This window comes from Diadema antillarum, unplaced genomic scaffold (genome assembly GCF_040938485.1).
Source record: "Diadema antillarum isolate AM-2024a unplaced genomic scaffold, OU_Dant_1.0 seq00000392_RagTag, whole genome shotgun sequence".
Lineage (NCBI taxonomy): Eukaryota > Metazoa > Echinodermata > Echinoidea > Diadematoida > Diadematidae > Diadema > Diadema antillarum.
The window spans coordinates 444,647-464,783 of NW_027271387.1; the positions used below are offsets into that span (position 1 = coordinate 444,647).

General features: G+C 37.8%; 1 protein-coding gene across 1 annotated transcript in view; it reads right to left on the minus strand.

Moving 5' to 3' along the window:
- LOC139731998 (myoferlin-like) overlaps positions 1 to 20,137 on the minus strand; it is a 200,052-nt gene that overhangs the window by 99,060 nt on the left and 80,855 nt on the right. The window contains exons 28-34 of the mRNA XM_071642871.1: positions 16,665 to 16,838; positions 9,323 to 9,407; positions 8,735 to 8,812; positions 7,693 to 7,874; positions 1,834 to 1,986; positions 1,238 to 1,336; positions 531 to 692 (exon numbers count right to left, since the gene is read on the minus strand). Coding sequence (XP_071498972.1) covers positions 531 to 692; positions 1,238 to 1,336; positions 1,834 to 1,986; positions 7,693 to 7,874; positions 8,735 to 8,812; positions 9,323 to 9,407; positions 16,665 to 16,838 — 933 coding nt within the window. The remainder of the gene's footprint in view (positions 1 to 530; positions 693 to 1,237; positions 1,337 to 1,833; positions 1,987 to 7,692; positions 7,875 to 8,734; positions 8,813 to 9,322; positions 9,408 to 16,664; positions 16,839 to 20,137) is intronic.

Below are 20,137 nucleotides of genomic sequence, written 5' to 3' on the forward strand. Positions count from 1 at the left end.
TTTGTAGATAGAAAGATAGATAGATAGACAGATAGATAAATAGATAGATAGATAGTAGATAGATACACAGACAGAAAATCAATCAAAGTAGGAGTGAGAAAGTGACAAAAGAGGATAATATATGTATTTGCGCTAAAACCACTTAAGAGATTGCATGAAGAATAATTGTAATTTTGAGTGTCCTTTTATTACATTATATGAAAAGACAAACATTAATATTTTTCTCTATATATCATGATACTGTTTAGATCACAGTATTGAAACAGTCCTCATTCACTGACTACATTTTATATCTATTCTTGCATAAAGTTATGCTATCTGATAGGGAAGCACGGGATATGAGTAGAGGTGCTTGTCATAGACAACAAATGAGAACAGAGAAGATTAATCCCAAATGGCCACTAGAGGGCAGCAACACAGCTAGGTACAGCTGGACATGTCTTCACAGAAGACAATCACGCACTGCCTAGCTGGTGGCGCTGCAGCAGGGCAGCGAGCCGACCGGTCACTCCACCGGTCACTCCACTCACCACGTCCAGGAAGAGCACTGGCTGGTCAAAGTTGGGGTTCTTCTTGGTGTTCTTGATGACCTTCGACTGGATGATCTTCCCGCCGATCTCGAACTCCAGACTCGGGGAGGTGACCGAGGCCAGCTGGTACTTCTTCATGTTCCGCACACCCCAGCACAACACCTAGAGTACACATCAGTGGCAAATCATAAACAACCAGTCACAATATGTTGACAAACAATCAGTCTCCATGACGATACCAGCTATAATGGAGTTGAATGTGCAACCAGCAGATACCCATGGAATTTTATTTCAAATTACCGGTAATGACAAGACAGATGGAACTTCATGTTCCACACGGCTCAGCAGACTATCTCAAATGTCACATTACATCACAGTCACAAGTCTGGATGATGCAAATTGGCATCTAACAGGTGAAATTTCTCAGATATGATGGAGCTTGCACTTTGATGGCAATTTTTTCTGTGATTTTCAGCAAAATTTTTCATTCCATATCCTCGATATAACCTTAAGAACACAGTTTTAATATGTCAATAATCTCTCAGGAAGACTACAAACATGATAAATAAATAATACACCACGCACTGAATGCCAGTGACGATTTGTGCAAATTTCACACAGTGAAAAAAGGCTGTCGGCTCCAATTCATGAAATTTCCATGCCATGAATGTTTCTGGTTTTTTAGTAAGTTGAAAAACGTGTCCCACCTCCACTCCAGTGCGCTGCAGCACAGGCCTGATGCCGTTGGGAACGATGTACAGTTCTCCCCTCTTTGGAGGCATGAAGGGCAGGTCAGATGTCTCAGACTGCAAGAAAAGGTTTGGCAGGATATCAGCAAATCTGTTTGTCATATAACTTTTCTCAAAATAAAATATACAAATAATATTTGATCACGCTTTTTTCTGCAAATATCTCATACTTAAATATCAACATCTACATATATATATCAACACAAAGATATGCACACCGTAACAAACATTCAGCCTGTTATTATCCTTTTCTGATAAAGTTGCAGACAATAAAGCCAAGGACATTAGATGACTTGCCTAAACAAAAAGGAATTATCTTTGTCAAAAACAGAATATGAATCAATAAGTGAAAAATCTCTATTTTGTATGATAAATAAATAATAATGCTAACAATGACAACATAAAAAATGATACCTATATCAATTATCATGACAATGATAATGCTAATAATCATGATAAAAGTAATTACAAAAATGAAACAGCTGACGTGAATATAGATTCACACTGTCAACACGAATAGAAATATGCCCTATTGAGGGCAGCCTCCACTGTACCATTAGGAAGAGCTCGAAGGAGGCTAGGAGCTCGCCGGCTAACCCTTCACCCTTGTAGAACTGGTGCCAGGCAAGGCGGGACACACGTTGGTCCGAGGAGTCCAGCTTGACCATTGGCTTGACCACTGTCCGGCCCATGAACTCGTTGCTGCCCTGTGAGAACAATGTCAAAAGACTGGAAAGTTATAGAGTGTGGGAAGCTTGAATACAACCCTCCCCCGTGATAGCATCCAGGGCCCTGTTGCATTCAAGTTGAGATCAAACGTAAGTCAGAAAATCAAACATAAGTCTTTGAATACTCAATTCTGATTGGCTGATACCGGACTTATGTTTGACTGCATCTTTTTATGCAACAGGGTCACATCACATTAACAAGCTCAGTTCACATACACTCATGTCATAATAATTGTCAGTTGTGTGTTGATATCTCATATATTTTGGAAAAAAAAAATCATTTCGCTGGTATTTTCAATGAATATTTTGCCTGGTGAAAGCAAATTCATCATAAAATTGGTAAATATTACAGTTACAAGCATAGACACAGACACAATATGAATATTCATAAATTACGAATCCACATTAAAGACTACCTTTAAAAAAAAAAAGTATTTCTTTCAATTCATACATGCAGCTCAATTGGTATTTAAATTGAAACCTCATTTTATGTATGCTGAATTATTTAAAGACTATTTACAGAGTGCTATTGACATTTTTCAGCTTCCTCTCTTGACAAAGAGACTGCACCAGAGTACACATAGAATAAAAACAAAATACTCGAATAAGTTTACATAAGTCTGCATCTAAACTGGGCATGAAGTTACAATGTTCTGTACATCGTATATCATAAAGTTTTGATCATCCAGTATTCCTTCCACTAAACACCATGGCTCTCTGCTGGCGTGAGAAAGCAGAAAGGCACGGAGAGCTGACCTCCCAACCTTTCTGACTGAGAAATAGGGATGATTTGGCCCAAAAGCAGGAAAGATAGAGCAGTTTCCATGGGAGTGTGCAGAAAAATTATCCAGAAAAAAATAGGAAAAAAAAATAGAAAAAAAAATAGGAAAAAAATAGGAAAGAGCTGGGAATGGTCAAAATTCATATTCTTTCTTCCAAATTCAGTATGGTTGGGAGGTCTGAGAGAGTATTCACTATACCTGTCGGATCAAGTTTTAGTGATCTCTGTCACTCTGACACGATACTATTTCATCTGCTGTCTTGCAAAATTACAAGATATTATTGTAACACCTGGATGGTAGGACATTGATTTGGCTCATTATATTTACATATAAGTGTTAGACCACTCACATGCACAAAAGCACACACACACACACACACACACACACACACACACACACACAATCCACCACAAAAAAAAAACGCTCTTAACATGCAAATTGATATAAAGGCTTTGACATTTTCAGTCAATTGTTCAATAACATATTTTGAGGACAATCTTAAAGTTCAGATATCAAATATGAATTTGGAAGATAATCAAATATCTGCTTTCTATGAGTTATACTGCCAAATACTAAACAAGCCATATATTTCGCGAATTTTGCAAGTCGGGTGCTATTTGCGAATTTAAAAACACTCAAAAATAACAACTCTGATCCCGACATTAACATGATGTGCATGCATCCATTCTCCATTCATCACTGTGCTTAAGATCACATATTTAACCACTTGCAAAGTTTTTGGAGAAGTCCCGATTTGCAACAAAATTAGACTCGCTATTCAAAATATATGGCATGTACAGTGTGCAATGAAGACCAAAAGACAGAGTAACATGCGCATCATGCACAATTTGGCTGGGAGTGGGGGGGGGGGGGAGGGGGAAGGAGGGGATAGAAATCTGGTTTCTAGCATTCACGGTTGTTCTATTGCTCTACGCTTGGATAACATACTCCCTTCTGCATTTCAGAAGAGATAGCATGCATTTCTACTTCAGTAGAAGATGTCAAATGTTTCAAACATGTCTGTCATTTTACTACGCAACAAGGGAGAAAAAAACTAGAAATATCACTTAAGGTGATTAATACCCCCGCCCCGTGACGACAGTCTTACCCAAGGAATGATCTTTCCTTGATCTTCTGCCATTTAAATGCTGTTACCATGGCAACGCAGCTTCCGACACGTCCGAAAAATATGTCTTGCACATCTTCCCACCAAGACTATTGTGTGTGCCACATTTCATAAGCTTTTGTCAAAAACTGAGGAAGTAGTTCAATCCACAAGATCTTTCCTTGATCTTCCGCCATTAATATGCCATTACCATGGCAACGCAGCTTCTGACACATCCAAAAAATATGTCTTGCACATCTTCCCACCAAGACCAGTGTGTGTGCCACATTTCATGAGCTTCAGTCGAATACAGAGGAAGTAGTTCAATCCGCAAGATCTTTCCTTGATCTTCTGCCATTTATATGCCGTTACCATGGCAACGCAGCTTCCGACACGTCCGAAAAATATGTCTTCCACATCTTCCCACCAAGACTATTGTGTGTGCCAGATTTCATAAGCTTTGGTCAAAAAACTGAGGAAGTAGTTAAATCCGCAAGATCTTTCCTTGATCTTCTGCCATTAATATGCCGTTACCATGGCAACGTACTTTCGGGTACTGTCAAAAAATGCGTCTTGCACATCTACAACCAAAGGCACACATCTGTACCAAGTTTCATGGAAATTGGGCAAAAACTGAGGAAGTAGTATGCAACACAAAATTTTCCATCATTTTGGCTCATAATATGTGAGCTGTTACCATGGCAACATACTTTTTGTCACTGTCAAGAAATGTGTCATGCTGACCTATATTCTAAGACAAACATTCAATATGAATTCCATGAGAATTGGAAGAACACTGATGAAGCAGTTTTGCCATGAAGCATTTTGCCCTATATTTTACCAATAACATGCCGTTACCATGGCAACGCACTTTTTGCCACTACGGAAATATGTGTCTTGCACATTAACATATTCAGATGAACATCTGTACCTAATTTCATAAAAATTGATCAAAAACTGTGGGAGGAGTTCGCGACGCAAGATTTGTACCCATTTTTGCCCATAATATGCCGTTACCATGGCAACGTACTTTTGGGTACTGTCAAAAAATACGTCTTGCACATCTACAACCCAAGGCACACATCTGTGCCAAGTTTTATGGGAATCGGTTGAAAACTGAGGAAGTAGTTCGCGACGCAAGATTTGCAACGGACCGACCGCCCGACCGTCCGCTGATTCCTATATACCCCCTTCAAACTTCGTTTGGCGGGGGTATAAAAATTCTACGGGGGGGGGGGGGGGGGGCAGCATTTGATGGATTCACCTATTTATTGATAAGAGGACAGTACAGTGAAAATATTCTTTCTCCCTTTTATGTTGAATCTTAATTTGCAAAGAAATGTAAATCAATTTGTAAATCAAATAACATACTCATGTACAGTAAAATAAATAGATAAATATAAAAAAAAAAAAATATTTTGAAGACAAAAGTTATAATCTAGTACAAAAATTGAAAAATTGTGCATGCTAAATTCTAAATCAAATATTGCAAGAAAAAATGTTTTATTACAAAAATAAATAAATAAATAAATGCAAAAACACACTAAATATCTTCAAATTAAACTACAAGTGTACACATTGTAGTTGGCCACTCCATAAGCTCTGCACCTCATGCACTGCACGCTCACTGGTTCTTTCTTCTCATGCATCACTGATTTCAGATTCAAAGCATGCTGTTCTATTGATGAGACACTGGTACACCTTTCATACCATGTCTGGTAAGACCACAACTTCCAAACTCCTCCTGCAGACTTCACTTTTCTGACAAATTTCTTCTGACTTAAGTGCCAAACTCTAAGTTGCACAGGACATTTGCCACATGCAATGTTCTACAGCTGCCTCACTGCAAGAAGCAATCTAAATCTGACTGAAAAAGAGACTGCACAGCACCATTTTCCTTTGTTTTTCCAAGGGATACCTTTTCTACATCTACATCTGTACATTTGGGGGATGCATTAAAAGACATGGCAGAGAGATGGTGAAGTAGAGCATTTCAACTGTTGTGCAGTCTACTGGGATTCCTAGGCTTCTCATGCAATCATGATAAAACCCTCACTGTATGAACATGACCCTTCATATATATTATGATGGTTATTTCAGTGGTCATTGATCTTGACCACTTAACAAGGATTGAGCTTTAACCATCTTTGCACAAAGCATGTATATTTGTAGCTTCCAGTTCATTCCTATCCAGTACACCTACGTGTAGGACACTAATATCTGACTTTTACCTGATGAAATTTATGGCCAAACATTCCTATCCAGTACACCTAGGACACTAATATCTGACTTTTACCTGATGAAATTTATGGCCAAACATTAAATTTTAGCTAAGCAATGGTGATCTTTGCCCTTCACCCATTGTCAACCACAATTAGTTGTTGATTTTCTCTTCTGGCCTTCTTATTGATCATAACATAAAAATACCAATAGACATTCTCAGACGAAGTTATATGCCCTTTTTTAATTTTTTACTAAAGAAGAATGACCTTTGGCTTTGACCTTTGACCTACAGTACCACCACAATCACTTTCATGCAAAATAGTTGCAAATCTATTTCTACCCTGACCACAAACACACAGGCAGTGACCTTTCACCTTTCACCACTAACGAGTCATGGTAATAATTCACTTTTTTCTGCCATGCAAGACATTAAAACCACAAGGGCATTCCTAGATGAAGCAAAAGCTGAAAAAAAGCAAAGTTCAGTGAATCTTGATCTTTGAACTTCAAGGATCTGACAAAAATCTAATCAGCTCATCTACATCTCATAATCAGGGCTGGATTATTAAAAAAAAAAATAAGGGAAAAAAATTAGCATTTAAAAAAATCATATTGCGATAGCAAAGATGTTGGACAAACGGATGGGACAAACTGACTACCACATGCCGAGTTGGACGGATGGACAGCCAGAAAACATAACTAGACTTAGAAATTTGTCCTGACTGACAAATTCGGTGATCTGCTCAAATTATAATTGGAGGCTTTTGGCCATGCAATTTTTGCGATGTAAATCCGGGCAGAGGCATAAATATGATGCATGCGTGCGTGTACACGGGGCACACTGCGATCACTTACAGTCGTATATGCCTAGCACAGATTTAAGATTTTTTTTAAAGAAAAATCACAAAGAAAAACAAGGGATTCAGACAGCCAGGATGCAGAAATCAAGATTAAGAAGGAAAACACAAACAAACACAGAGAAATTAATATTAGCACAATATATGGAAGCAAGGAGGCAACATTGTACAGGAGGGTGCTATTCAGCCTGTGCGCTTATCAGACAAACAGATGGTTTAATAGAGGTTTCATCGATCAAACCAAATACAAGCAAGTTATGGAATTTTGAAATTGCAAATATTTTCCAAAAACAATGATACTTGCTAAAACAACCCATGTAGAGAGGAAGAGACAATATAATCTCCCATCGTACATAAATCCTCATTAAATTATCTTTTTTTTTTGCATCTAATCAATGACAGTAAAGTTGTATCCCTTGTCTACCATCATTGTAGTCTGGTAGCCTAGCAACGGAGGATGGATGGACAGACAATCTGAAATCATAATGCATCTCAGCTGATCCGGCATCCTTTGGAGCCGAGGCACAAAGTTCAATATCATTTGAATGACACTGAACACATAGTACTCGAAAATATTAAAATATATTATCCGTGACTTAAAAAAAAATGTTATTATTTATTCTCACATGAGTGCAAGACATGACCAAAACTAAATATGTTTTTAATCAAGAGTAGTTTCTCCGAAACTCAGTAATTAGAAACTTTTCTTCCAACTTACAAAGCTGTCAAAGTCGAAGACCTCAACGACGACCTGCGGCGGGTTGGCTGCGAGCTGGTTGGGGTCGCCAAAGATCTCGAGCTCGTCGAAGATGAGGGTTTGGTCCCAGGTGGGACTGAGCGTCGTCTTGATGACCTCAGTCTTCTGACTACGAGACATGAAGCTGATGTAGGCGTAGGGGTCTGACCAAACAAACACCAAACAAAAGAGTTTCTAAATGTGACCGTGCACCACAAAACAAACAAAAAGTCGCACCCCTTGATTTTACGTGAGGACTCAATAAAGGTGAAATGGGTCAACAGAGTCAATCTTGAGTTTTCCATATTTTCTGAAAGAGCTATTCTTTTTCTAAATTATTCTTAAGTTTGGGATCATAAATTGAAATGGAAAGTGGGTTTTCAGCAGTTTTTCTACAACCCCTTTTTTGGTAGATTATAAAATCAGGTTTTTCTCAGAGGCCTCTTTCATTTCCTGAAAATCCTTTGCACCCTCTTCACTTTCAACTCTAATAACTTTTGAAAGGATGATGCTCCTGCTCTGAAAGTTGGTATTTATAATGGTCGGAATGTGGTAATAGACCATGCTCAATTTCAGCTTAATCTGATAATCCCTTAATTGTTGTTGCTCCGGTGGCTTATGTCATGTTTTTGTCCCACTCATGGCACAGGTAGCACGGCTTAGTAAAGATCAAGCACTTGAATAGACCCTGTACTTCAGAGCCTCTTCTCAGTTCACCCTTTTCAGAGTGTGTCCTTTCTTTCCAATATTCATATGGGTTAGGAGAATCCAATTGAAGTGAATTATACATCATTTTAAAGCTTAGAGTGTGCTCTTTAAGAATCTGCCCTTAACTAAAAATCCATGTCTGGCGACTATTTGTTTGTTTTGTGGTGCAGGGTCACAAATGATAGTTCTCCCTAAACAGTGATTTTTGTGTTCTCATACAAAGCAATGCAATAAACGAAGGATGCAAGTCAGCTGTACAACGTGACCACTGATTAGTATCACTAGTATCACTATCACTGTTGCAGAAGTCGCTTACCTGAGAAGCTGTCCGAATCCGACGCGATCAGATCCCTACCCTGGTAGATGTACGCGCGCAGCTGATACTTGTATGAGGCTGAGGTAGGAGAACAAATGTAAATCTTATGTCGTAATTGGTATACACATTACCTTGCTATGGGTGACAGAAAATTATTACAAAGCAAACAAGGATACAAACAATACAATGCTAGGAAAGAGAATGCATAAGACTGACAATAAAGCTGTTACTGGAAGGATATTCAAAATGAGACAATCTTGGAGCCTTTACACTTTCAGTGTAACACTTTCAGTGTACTACATACTGTGTGCATGCTTTTGCACTCCTGTGAACGGTGTATCTCATTCCAAACAATTTATTCAAAAAAAGAAAAAATATGGCCAATTTTTGGAAAAGATCATGTACATGTATGTAAACGATCATGGTACAATTGAAAAAAAAAATAGCTTTCCCCTCACAAATGTATTGGAAGTCACCATTATTTCTATTAAAAGTACTGGTAGGTGTACAAGTGTATGGTTTACATTCAGTACGTGAACTAAAATGGGAAAAAATGTCAGGATACAAGTTTCAGAAATCCAGCCATACTTGGATAGGTGACAAAGATCCTTGGCGCTGACTTCCTCGAACTCTTGCCATCGTCATCCTTGTCCTTGTCCTTGGCGTCGTCATCCTATCAGGGAGAAAGCAACAACAACAAAAACATAATTCATTAACTTGTTCATTCTTAGACACGAGAAACCCACGGATATTCTGCAGAAACCACCAGGTTTCCAAAGGTAAAGGATTACAAGACTTTTAGTTAACTCCTACAGAAAATCTGAGTTCAATGATAAAGCTGCAACAGCAACAACAAATAATCCATTGCTGACCCACAAAACCCACAGACATTGTGCACAAGCAATCATCAAGTTACAGTGAATGTAAGGGATAACTACAAATCATTTTTTCCATTTAACAGTATAATGTGCAGTAGTACAGGAATGTACATGTACAGTGTAGGTTCCAAACGTCGGTGATCACATATCGATGTATACATGCATATATGCACAGATGCCAACCTTGCAGTGGTATTGCAGTATTCTGATAGCTTAACAGGCATATTTCTTATGGATCAACAGTATTTTTACCTTTCTTGCAAAATACATATATTTCATACATAGTAAAACATTTTGGGAAAAAAATATTTACCATGAAACATGCAGCATTTTTGCCAAAAAACACTGTAAATTACTTCATAAAGTAGTTGGCACTCCTGTGCAGCTGTATATGCCAAAGTCATGCTGTATCAAAGATGCATTATCGTAAAAATCAACACATGTTTTATATTCTTGTTCTATCTGTGAATACAATCACTTCATTTGGCTTCAAATTCAAGTGTTTACTTTCCCCCAAAAATGCTCCATTGTCGGATTGTCACTTATTTCTCGAGCGGCAGATTGGCAAGATGGTGACGAAAAACCGTGTTTTGCAAAAAGCGCAATCAAAGTTTTAAAAATTTTGAAACCATCAATTCGGGGTGGGGGGGGGGAGGGGTGGTGGTGTTCTGTAGTTAAGCATGATAAATTGTATGTGAATTGAAAGAGAACTAAATGACTTTTCAACCACAAATTTATAATAGTGAAGGTGAGATATTAAGACTGAGGATGGAAATAATTGTTCATTATATGTTGTTTGAAAATTTGCATTGTGATGTAAATAAGGAAGAGAGGTTTATGGTAACATTTTGTACACGAAGTCTTTGAGAGGATTGTTGTTTGGCAAAAGCAGACCCTAGAAAGAGAAGAGTGGAGGAGCAAAGTGACATAAAGGAGGCTGTGAGGAAGGTAAACGGTAACAATTGAAGGGTAGTGGTGAGCTTGAAGTTACGGTTGCACAATTGGAGATGGGATAAAAGGAGACAATCAATCTTGATGCTTTCCCTTTCTCTTTCTCTCACCCTCTGTCCTTGTAGCTACATATGTATATGCCTTCATCTCATCATACTACTATGGTCCTCTGATCATGTTTTATATTTTTCTAATAGACTGCACTCTACATTCAAAAGTCTCTTTCCAACAAATCTATATAATATTGAAGGTTGAATACGAGATGTACAAAAACATATCACAAATCAATCCATTGTTAGGTAGTAAATAGCTTAATATTTTATTTCATTCTTTGACTTCAATGATAATGAAAATTTGTACATTAACATGGCAATTCAAAATGTTTTTATTCATTACAATGTAACTGTGTTGGAAGTGCGCTTTATCATTTTTAAAAACATAGTACATACATGTACTTCAACAGTCAACTTGAAAACTGCATTGCCAGTAAATGGTACAAATATACTTGTAATTATGATAGTCATTGAACAAATTGATCATTATCTTTGTACATGATAATGTACACATCGTAACATTTAAAACAAATTACAATTTAAGATAAGCTAGCTGCTGAACCATTATGTAATGTTCGTCAACTCATAAAATGTCCTTGCGAAAGTAAACAATGTACATTTGATGTACATGAGTAATAGGGTACAATGTATCCATCAATTCATAATACCGTCACTAGATTTACAAAACGTGTAGGTACACACTAATGAGGAAGCAAAATGCATCATTTTATGAACTGCCGGATGAACTTTGCATTAATACCACAGAGCACAAGGCTTTTTTTTTTTAAATGAAATGCATATTCAGTGAACAATAGCCCATGACAAATATAAACATACAAAAAAACAAAAAGAAACTAGCATAAGCAGCAATGCACTAAGATAGATACGTATATCCCAATGGCCTAATCAATGATTCTTGGAACCTTGGAACTTTGAAGGATTAATCCCTGTTAAAGCTCAATGTGAATGCTACAGTGTATACTGTGATGTGGTGCACGTGGGGTCATTAGCCAATAGTAAAAACAGATTATGCATGATGTACATTGTATTTTACAAAGTGACAGGTGCATGTAAAAGACGAGGTGCTCCTGGTTAGAAGAGATGCTTCCAACAGATACTGTACATGTATAATAGCAGCCACCTGGAAATTTGCGACAGAGCATGCAGATACAGCTATTATGGTAGTCTGTTCCAGATTTTTATGGTGTGTTGTTAGAAAGGGTACTTGAAGACATCAGCTGTTGCACTGGGCATGGTGGGTTTGAGGGGATGATCTAGGCTGCCGATATAAGAGGCTGGAAAGACAGATGATGGGGGAGGGAATGTCCAAAAAATTACTTTAGATTTTGGAGAACATGCTTGCTTTTGCAAAGAGCTGTCAAGTGTGCAATGGGCTCTGTCCAAGTTTGGTTATTATTATAAGTTGTGAGGATGATGTTCTTCTCCTGACATCTTGATGGACATAGTAAGTCCTTAAAAAGATCTTTTATATAGGTGGTCTTGTGGGGGTCCCATGCTTTTGCTCCAAATTCCATCTGTGGTCCTTACGAGAGCCACCAACACCAGGAATAAGCTGAGTGCAGGGGCGAAGCCTCAGACACAACACAATACGTACAGTACTTTGCACTCTTGTCCTGAAGGATGTTCGCACCATTTTCAGTGATGTCACCTACTGCACAATCACCGCAAGGCTGTTCCAGACATGTACTGCTATGCGGATGAAAGCTCGGCCGGTGGGGAAGGTTCTGGAGACGGGCACTGGTAAAATCATGGCAAGGCATTGTATGACAGGCTGGAACAGGTTTTTCTCCTTAAAACATATGGCTAAAGGAAGTAGAGCACAAATGTCTGTTGGGCCTGGTGTGCATTTGTAGAGGACTGTAGCTGCTGCCACCTGATGTCTTTGTTGAAGAGAAGAGACGTTTAGTTCTGATCAGGTTTCACTGCCATCCACCCTAATATTTTAACTCGAAGTGCCTTCCTCTGAATGAAGTCCAGCAATCCAAGAGTTGTTGGGTTAGCACTCATCCATCAGAGTGATGCAGATTCCATTACACTTTGAACTTTTGTTCTGTCTGTTGTTTGTTTTGTTTTAATTATGTAGTAAATGTTTCATTTTATTTGTAGACATTATTATCTAAATTTCTTTACTTCTATTCAGTATTCTGAATCTGACTTTGAATATTCATTTGTTCAAATGAATACATGTATTTAACTCTACAAAGGGGATCACATTTAACTCAAGCATTTAGCTTTCTTTGTGAACTCCCCGTCATATTTGACACTGTAAATATTCTGTTTGATTATCAACGATGTGAATTGAATTGAATTGAACTCCAGCCATGTAGACAGCTGCTCTACCACTCCTATCCAGCTTGTAAGCCATTCTCCTTTATAGGGCCTCCAGTACCTGTCCAGCTGTTGATGCAATGTTGGAGATGTGGTTTGTCCAGGACAGTTTGCAGTTGACCGTGACTCCAGGAATCTCCAAGTACATTTGTACGTAGCTAATCCTTCTCCGCCGAAGTTGTGCTACCAAACAGTAGGTCAAGCCTGCTTGAATTCCTTTTCCTGGACATTGTCACTGCCTTGCTCTTTGATGGTTCATACATTACCTTCCACTTGTCTGCCCAGATCCTAATCTTCTTCAAATCTTTGTGTAGGCTAGCCATTAAGGCCTTGGGGTCATCAGTGAATTACATCTCACAGAACAGGATAGAGGGGTCTGCATACAGGTAGAGCAGAGTTTCACACTTGTCACTCAGATCACCAATGAAGACAAAGAGGGGTGGGCCAAGGATTGATCCCTGAGGAACTGATGCACCGATCGAAGAAGTACTCGATGAATGACCAGAGTAGGACAGCTTTGAGGGATCGATCTGTCAAGTACACCTGCAGCTCCTTATTCAGGTAAAGATACTTTCCACACACTCCTTTTGCGATGAGTTTTGAGCAGAGACTGTTATGCCAGACCCTGTCAAAAGCACCTTTCATGCCCTGGTCAATCAGCCGCACTTCATTCACTTTATCCAAGGAGTCGGACCATTGTTGGGTAAGGATGGTTAAACTATTAGCTGTGAGTTGATGAGGTCTGAACTTCACCTGGCAGTATGAAGGAAGCCATTAGCCAGTAGGGACTTCTGAAGTTGATTGTCTATGGCTGCCTCAATAACTTTGCAAAGTTGCAAATCTTTACACGCTGTGAATCTTTAAAACATAATTATCTCATAATCATGGGTCCTCTCACAAAACCCAACATTTGCTGGTTCAGGTACAGCGTACATGTATGTTCACAAAGTCATATTGAGGGTGAAACAAAACAGAACATTCCACTTTCATCACTCCCATAAATTTACATCACTGGATTTACTGTACATAGAACAAATTACAGCTTTCGAAATTAGCATGATATATTTAATATATTGAATGACTGCAATTATTTCCAAGTTTGGAATGAAAATAATAGATATGATGATTATAAAAGTACATGTATTACAATAAACATATATCCAATTACACACACAAAAATGGTGATTTTAGAAGAAAGATACATCCATATTATAAAATGATATTAACTTCGGCATTTAATGTACCACAATATCAGATACCCAGTGCATACACTTGTAAGTACACTTACACAGAATACATTGTGCTATGACAGTAATATTGTATTCAATAGTGAGAATCTTACAATCTTAACAAGTGTGGCAATTCAGAATGTCCACTAAAGAGTGAACGCTAATGCACCAAAATACCCGCATGGATATGAATATTACATAGACTGAATGCAAATTATGGAATACAAAGTATGAACACTCTACATAAACTGAGGTGGAAACATTATAAATACATATGTACACATTGTATCATCAAGTATACATGTAATATAGATTTACAGTGTAGTTTTGCCTCGTAGTTCCATAAATATGGTTCCTTATGAAAAACTCACATCAACTATTGGCCCCTGTTTTCTTTTGCTATAGCATTATTCACGATTATCTGATGTACGCCCTAGGACAAAAGGTTATAAAGAACTTGACGTTCATATTTTGATATAATCTGTAGATACTAACCTTCAGGCCAGTCCTCACTGTCCAATGCTAATGTAGAGATTGTTAAGGGATGGATCAGTTCATACACGCTTGTGCTTAAAGTTTAAAGAACTTTAATGTACTGTAAAAAGCTGTTATTTTTTGTTTTGTGAGGGTTTAATTTTCGTGAATTTGGCAAAATGTTGGGCCGCAAATTTAACAACACACAAAAGATATCACCACCTGATCACGATCGCAGTGAATTTACAGACAGGCATCAGTGCACTTTGATCACGAAAAAAAAATCTCGTGAAAATGTCTGTGACCTCCTCATTTGCAAAAATATCTGAGCATGACGATAACAGCTTTTACAGAAGAATATCCCAAACATTGCAATAATTGTTACAAAGTATTATAGGTAACATCATTTTGTCATTTGTTCCCAAGAGCACACACTTTTACTGAGGAAGACCGCTGGCGGGATTTTCCTTTCCGAAGCCAACCTCCTTTCCGTGGATGTGAGGTTTTCGACTTCTGCTCTGTTGGAGTCTGATGTAATTAAAATTGCAGACACATAGACACATCAATTATTACATGAATGAAGTGACTCCGCATTCTTGGAGAACTAGAACATAAGGTAATTTACTTCTACATTAGGAAAATAAGTACACTGTAAGTAAACATTTTCAAGATTATTATGTTGGCACTTAAGATGAAGATAGCTTGTTTGTCTCTATTATGCTGTTTAATTGCAAATACATTATTTGAATACCTGAAGACTAATATAAGATAAGATGAAGTGACGTATTAACACTTAACCTCCGAAGCTCTAAATGTAGTGTTCCCTAAACAATACACCTTCTTCAATAACTCTGCCATGGATTTTCGTTTCTTATTACAGGGGGTGTTTGAATTTTCTTTGACCATTCTGCCAGTCTTGGGGGGGGGGGGGGGGATATTTTTTGTTGTCCGGCAGAAAGGTTTCATTTCTATGAGGGATATGGTAAGATAGGAAGAAACATCCTATACCTAAATCCCAAAGGGGAGACATTTCTAACCAAATATTGGATGTTTTTACAAAAGGGAGGTACCTTTACAGCTGAAACAGGGCATTTATACACCCCTGACACTACTGATATCAATTTATCAGCCAAAGGGGGTGTAAACACCTCAAACAAACACATGGAAGGCCCTTAATCTAACATGAAATATTAATTACTGATACTACTGTCATAGTTGTAGTAAAATACTATAGACTCTGGTCTAGAAAAGAATCTATCTACCACTGTAAGATATGCCATAACAAATTTAAGACCTGCCAAATCTTTTGTATCTGACAAAATAATCTCCATTTTGATAATTCAAAACTTACGAAAAGTTCTTACCTTCTGTCCTTGGTCTTGCTTTCAATAATGACGTAGCCCATGGTGCGTGAAACTCTATTACGCTCTTTGACTAAACACAGGGCATCTACGTACAGTAGAGCTCCCTTTTGTGAGCAAACCAACACGCAGAGCAATAATTTCACATCATGACACAATCATACATGTCACTTTTGTGAAATTAAGGATAATTTTTGTGGCTTGCGTCACTTCAAGAACTATCAATTTTTGCAAGTAAACATAATTTTTACTTCAAATTCAGTGTTATGGTGGAGAATAGCAGGTATTGTACATCACAGGATGAAGAGAACTCACAACTGAAGTTTCGTGCAATTTTGGGTATTCTGCCACTTTGTGGAACCAGCGACGAAATGCTGAAAAGCAGTACCACTTTTGATTAATTCACAGAAATGCATTTTTTTTCCTTCTCTACACTCTGGATGGAGCAGTGCATTGTTCAATGAATTCAAAAGTGTATGTAATTGTTGCAATTGTTTTGAAGTTTGTAATAAATTAATCATAATAAGACTGTGATGACTTTTAGTTGTTATCTTTTCATGATTTAAAACTGTAAAACTCCACAGTGGACAAAAATGCAATGAAGATATTGCCCGGCCACTTTACGCACAACTCACCGGGTCGGTGAGGGAGAAAGCAGCAGAGGCCTTGGGGGACTCGGCGACCATCTTGCGGTGCCAGCGGCGACGGCGCACCATGTCCATCTTGCGCTCCGAGGCGTGGAACTTGAGATTGAAGAGGGGGGCGTACTCCCATCCCTCCTGCTGGTCCATTTCCTTCTTCTTCTTCTTCTGTAAGGTTGGAAGGAAAAAATATGAAGTGCATGATAAGCGTACAATAAAAGGATTATGAGTTTCTCACGTTTATCCATTGACAGCTGGAATTAGTTTTGGAAGGTCTTTTTTTTAATTTGTTTACTTCAGTATTTTTTTTACATGTTTGCCAGATGGATTCCATGTTACTTAAGAGTAATCTTTAGAAGACCACAATTTTTATGAGGGAAAAAGGGGGGTCCTTTGAAGATTACAACAAAACATTAAACAATAAGCTTTGTTTAATATTATGTAACTATAGCTAACAAGAGTATGCTAAAAAAATTACTATTCCATTACAAATAAAACAAAAACAAAAACAAACACACATCAAGATACGATCTGGCACTATTATGCCTGTTGGCATTGTTCGATTCTCTATTCATTCGCTATTTTGACTGAGAGTCTACACATGATGTTTCATTCAGTTTCCAAAATATTCAAGACATTCTTTGATTTTTGGGAAGGTAATAATACATGTCATATGAAATTGGCAGGGAATATGCTGCCATCTGAGAGTCTGACGAATGTGATTTTTTTTTTTTTTTTTACAATAAGATCAGAAAACAGCTACAGATAAAGCGTGACATTCTTTAAATCATATTCTGGTTCATTACATGGCTTAATTCGTAAAATCCAGAATTACAACTGAGCACATACACAAACATACATACACGAACTCGTAGCAATAACTACTTCAGTGTCATGCAAAAAGCATTGTACATTTCCTCCACCACCAAGTCCCATGCCAGGGAATCCAGGCATTCAATCCACCACAACCTACATGTACAAGCTATTTCGTTAATATGCGCCAATTTGAGAACTGCTGGGGAGATTCCCTTTTCCCTCCGCCTCCTACTAGGGGGAGATGGCAACCTCCCAACAAGAGCCACAGAGCCCTTAAAGAATTTAAAAAAAAAAAAAAATCTTTGGCATGCTCTAAACAGCACACAAAGTTTGAGGCATTCATAAGTCTGAGGTGCTGTATTTGTACTGCTGATAAATAATATAATCCTTTTCAGAAAATAGTCTAATCTTCAAACTCCATGCAACACACACTTATCAGAGGATTTTTGCTTGTGTGGATCTATGTACATTGTTTGTATCCCAGGATTAAACATATAATGACAGCCTTTAATTACAAATGGTAACATTGTGAGCTAGATGTTATCAAAATCTTTTTATTGATGGGATGAGCTAAGAAGTCTGCACTTTTTCAGTAGAAGGACTGCAATGCAAAGAGCAAGAAATCATATTACCAATCCAAACAATTAACTATCTTTTCCAAGTGATATGAGTTAAGGCAAACACTATACTCTCTCACTGAAGGAAACCATATTCTGCATTTAAAAAAAAAAAGTTTTCAACTTCTAATTTCTTGTGTAATTTGGTCATAGGCCATGGTTTATTTGTCAAAATTCATTGAAGTTGGCACAACACATTCCCTGTGCCATTACACCCAGGAGATTTCTAGATCTTAGATCAGGCTGAAAATATGCACACACCATACAAGACTAGAATAACCAAGGAGGTTTTATACATGGAGTTCCAACTGGCTGTAATTATTCAAACAGTTGTCAGATTTCTATTGATGTACAAAAGAATTCCACAGGTGCACTTGTGCCATTGATGATCGATGTTCCAAGCCGCCGTCTTGCTGAGCAATCTGAAGATTCATTTTGAACGTTATCATAACGTTGGCCATATTTTGCTTATCCATTTATTAAATGAAATTAAATTTCACTTAATAATAAAGCATGTAAAACAAAAGTCAATTCCGTTCAGAAATTTGCGCAAGAGTGTAAATCAGAGCTGTATTATGTGAAAATGTTTAAAACTGTACCATCCTGGAAAGCTGGTTTTATCACTTTTCCACTTAATTTCCCCAAATGAAACTAACATGTAATAATCTTCAAGTATACAATTCTTTATTGATAGATATATCAGATTAGTGCCCGGGTATGCCCAGTCGAGTAATTTTCATCTTCATTTCAGCATTTTTTCCACAATTTCTGTTCGCGCATCCTCGTGTCTGTACCACCTACCTTTTATAAGAAGGGATAGCGAAAAGTAATTACCATCACAAAGACATATCTTCCTTAGAAAGTGGCTGGTGATTATGCAATGAGACACGGGTCAATTGTCTTCCTATCTGCGCGACAGATCCTGTTTGGCGCATGCTTCAAATATTTTTGAGCGGCGGCTTCGAACATAGATCAAAGGGAATAACTCTGTTGTTACTCCATCCCTTCAACCTCCTTGGAATAACGGCACACTGCAAAAAACATGCATGCTTGTATAACAAAGCTTCATGGTGCTGAATTCCTTATAAATTTGAGGAATAGAAATTGTTGATAAAAATCCTGGATATCTCTTCACAACATCACCCCAAACACACATTCATCGATCAACAGTCTTGAAAAGGTTAAATTACCACAAGAATTGCATTGCATATTATACAGATTGTAAAACATATCTTACAACTGTAGCACAATGTGTAGTTAAGTTTGAATTATAATAACTCTTCTTTTTTTTTACATGCTTTGCTGGGGGGGGGGGGGCGGTGGGTAAGGGAAAGGGTATTGGTAGGAAGGACATCACAAGGGTTGCAATAACTTTCTGACAAGAACACCCACTGACTTACAATTTCCTCTATTTCAGCCCTCCGTTTCTCCTGGAAATAGGTATCATTTTTAAAATGGCATCATAACAAACATAAACAAAAAGGAAGTGGCAAAATTATACAGCAATAAAAGTGTCAGCGGAGTATCATGACTGCTACAGGGTATATTCACCATCATTACAACTAGAACTCGACCTCATCCCATCTCATATGTTATCATCATCACCATTATTCTACTTCCTACGACATTAAAGCAGCAGCCACCATGCACACAACAAAATCTGGAAGTTTTACAGAGCAATCAGGAAGACATCTCAATATGCAAAAAATAATGCCAGAATTGAGGAGAATTTTATATTCTCTTATCCGGACATGAAATGATATCATGGAGACTCCGGCATTATCAGCTACTGAAAGCTTCACAATGTCACAGATTATCCTACTGACATTCACCTCATTATCTGTCATCATCATTATCATCATAAATATGATCATGATCATCATCCTCATCATCATCATCAAATTTGTTATCATTACTACCATTATCCTGGTCTGACCTCATTACCACCGTCAACACCACCATCATCATTACCATCATCATTACCATCATCATCACCATCATCATCACCATAATCATCATCACCATCATCATCAC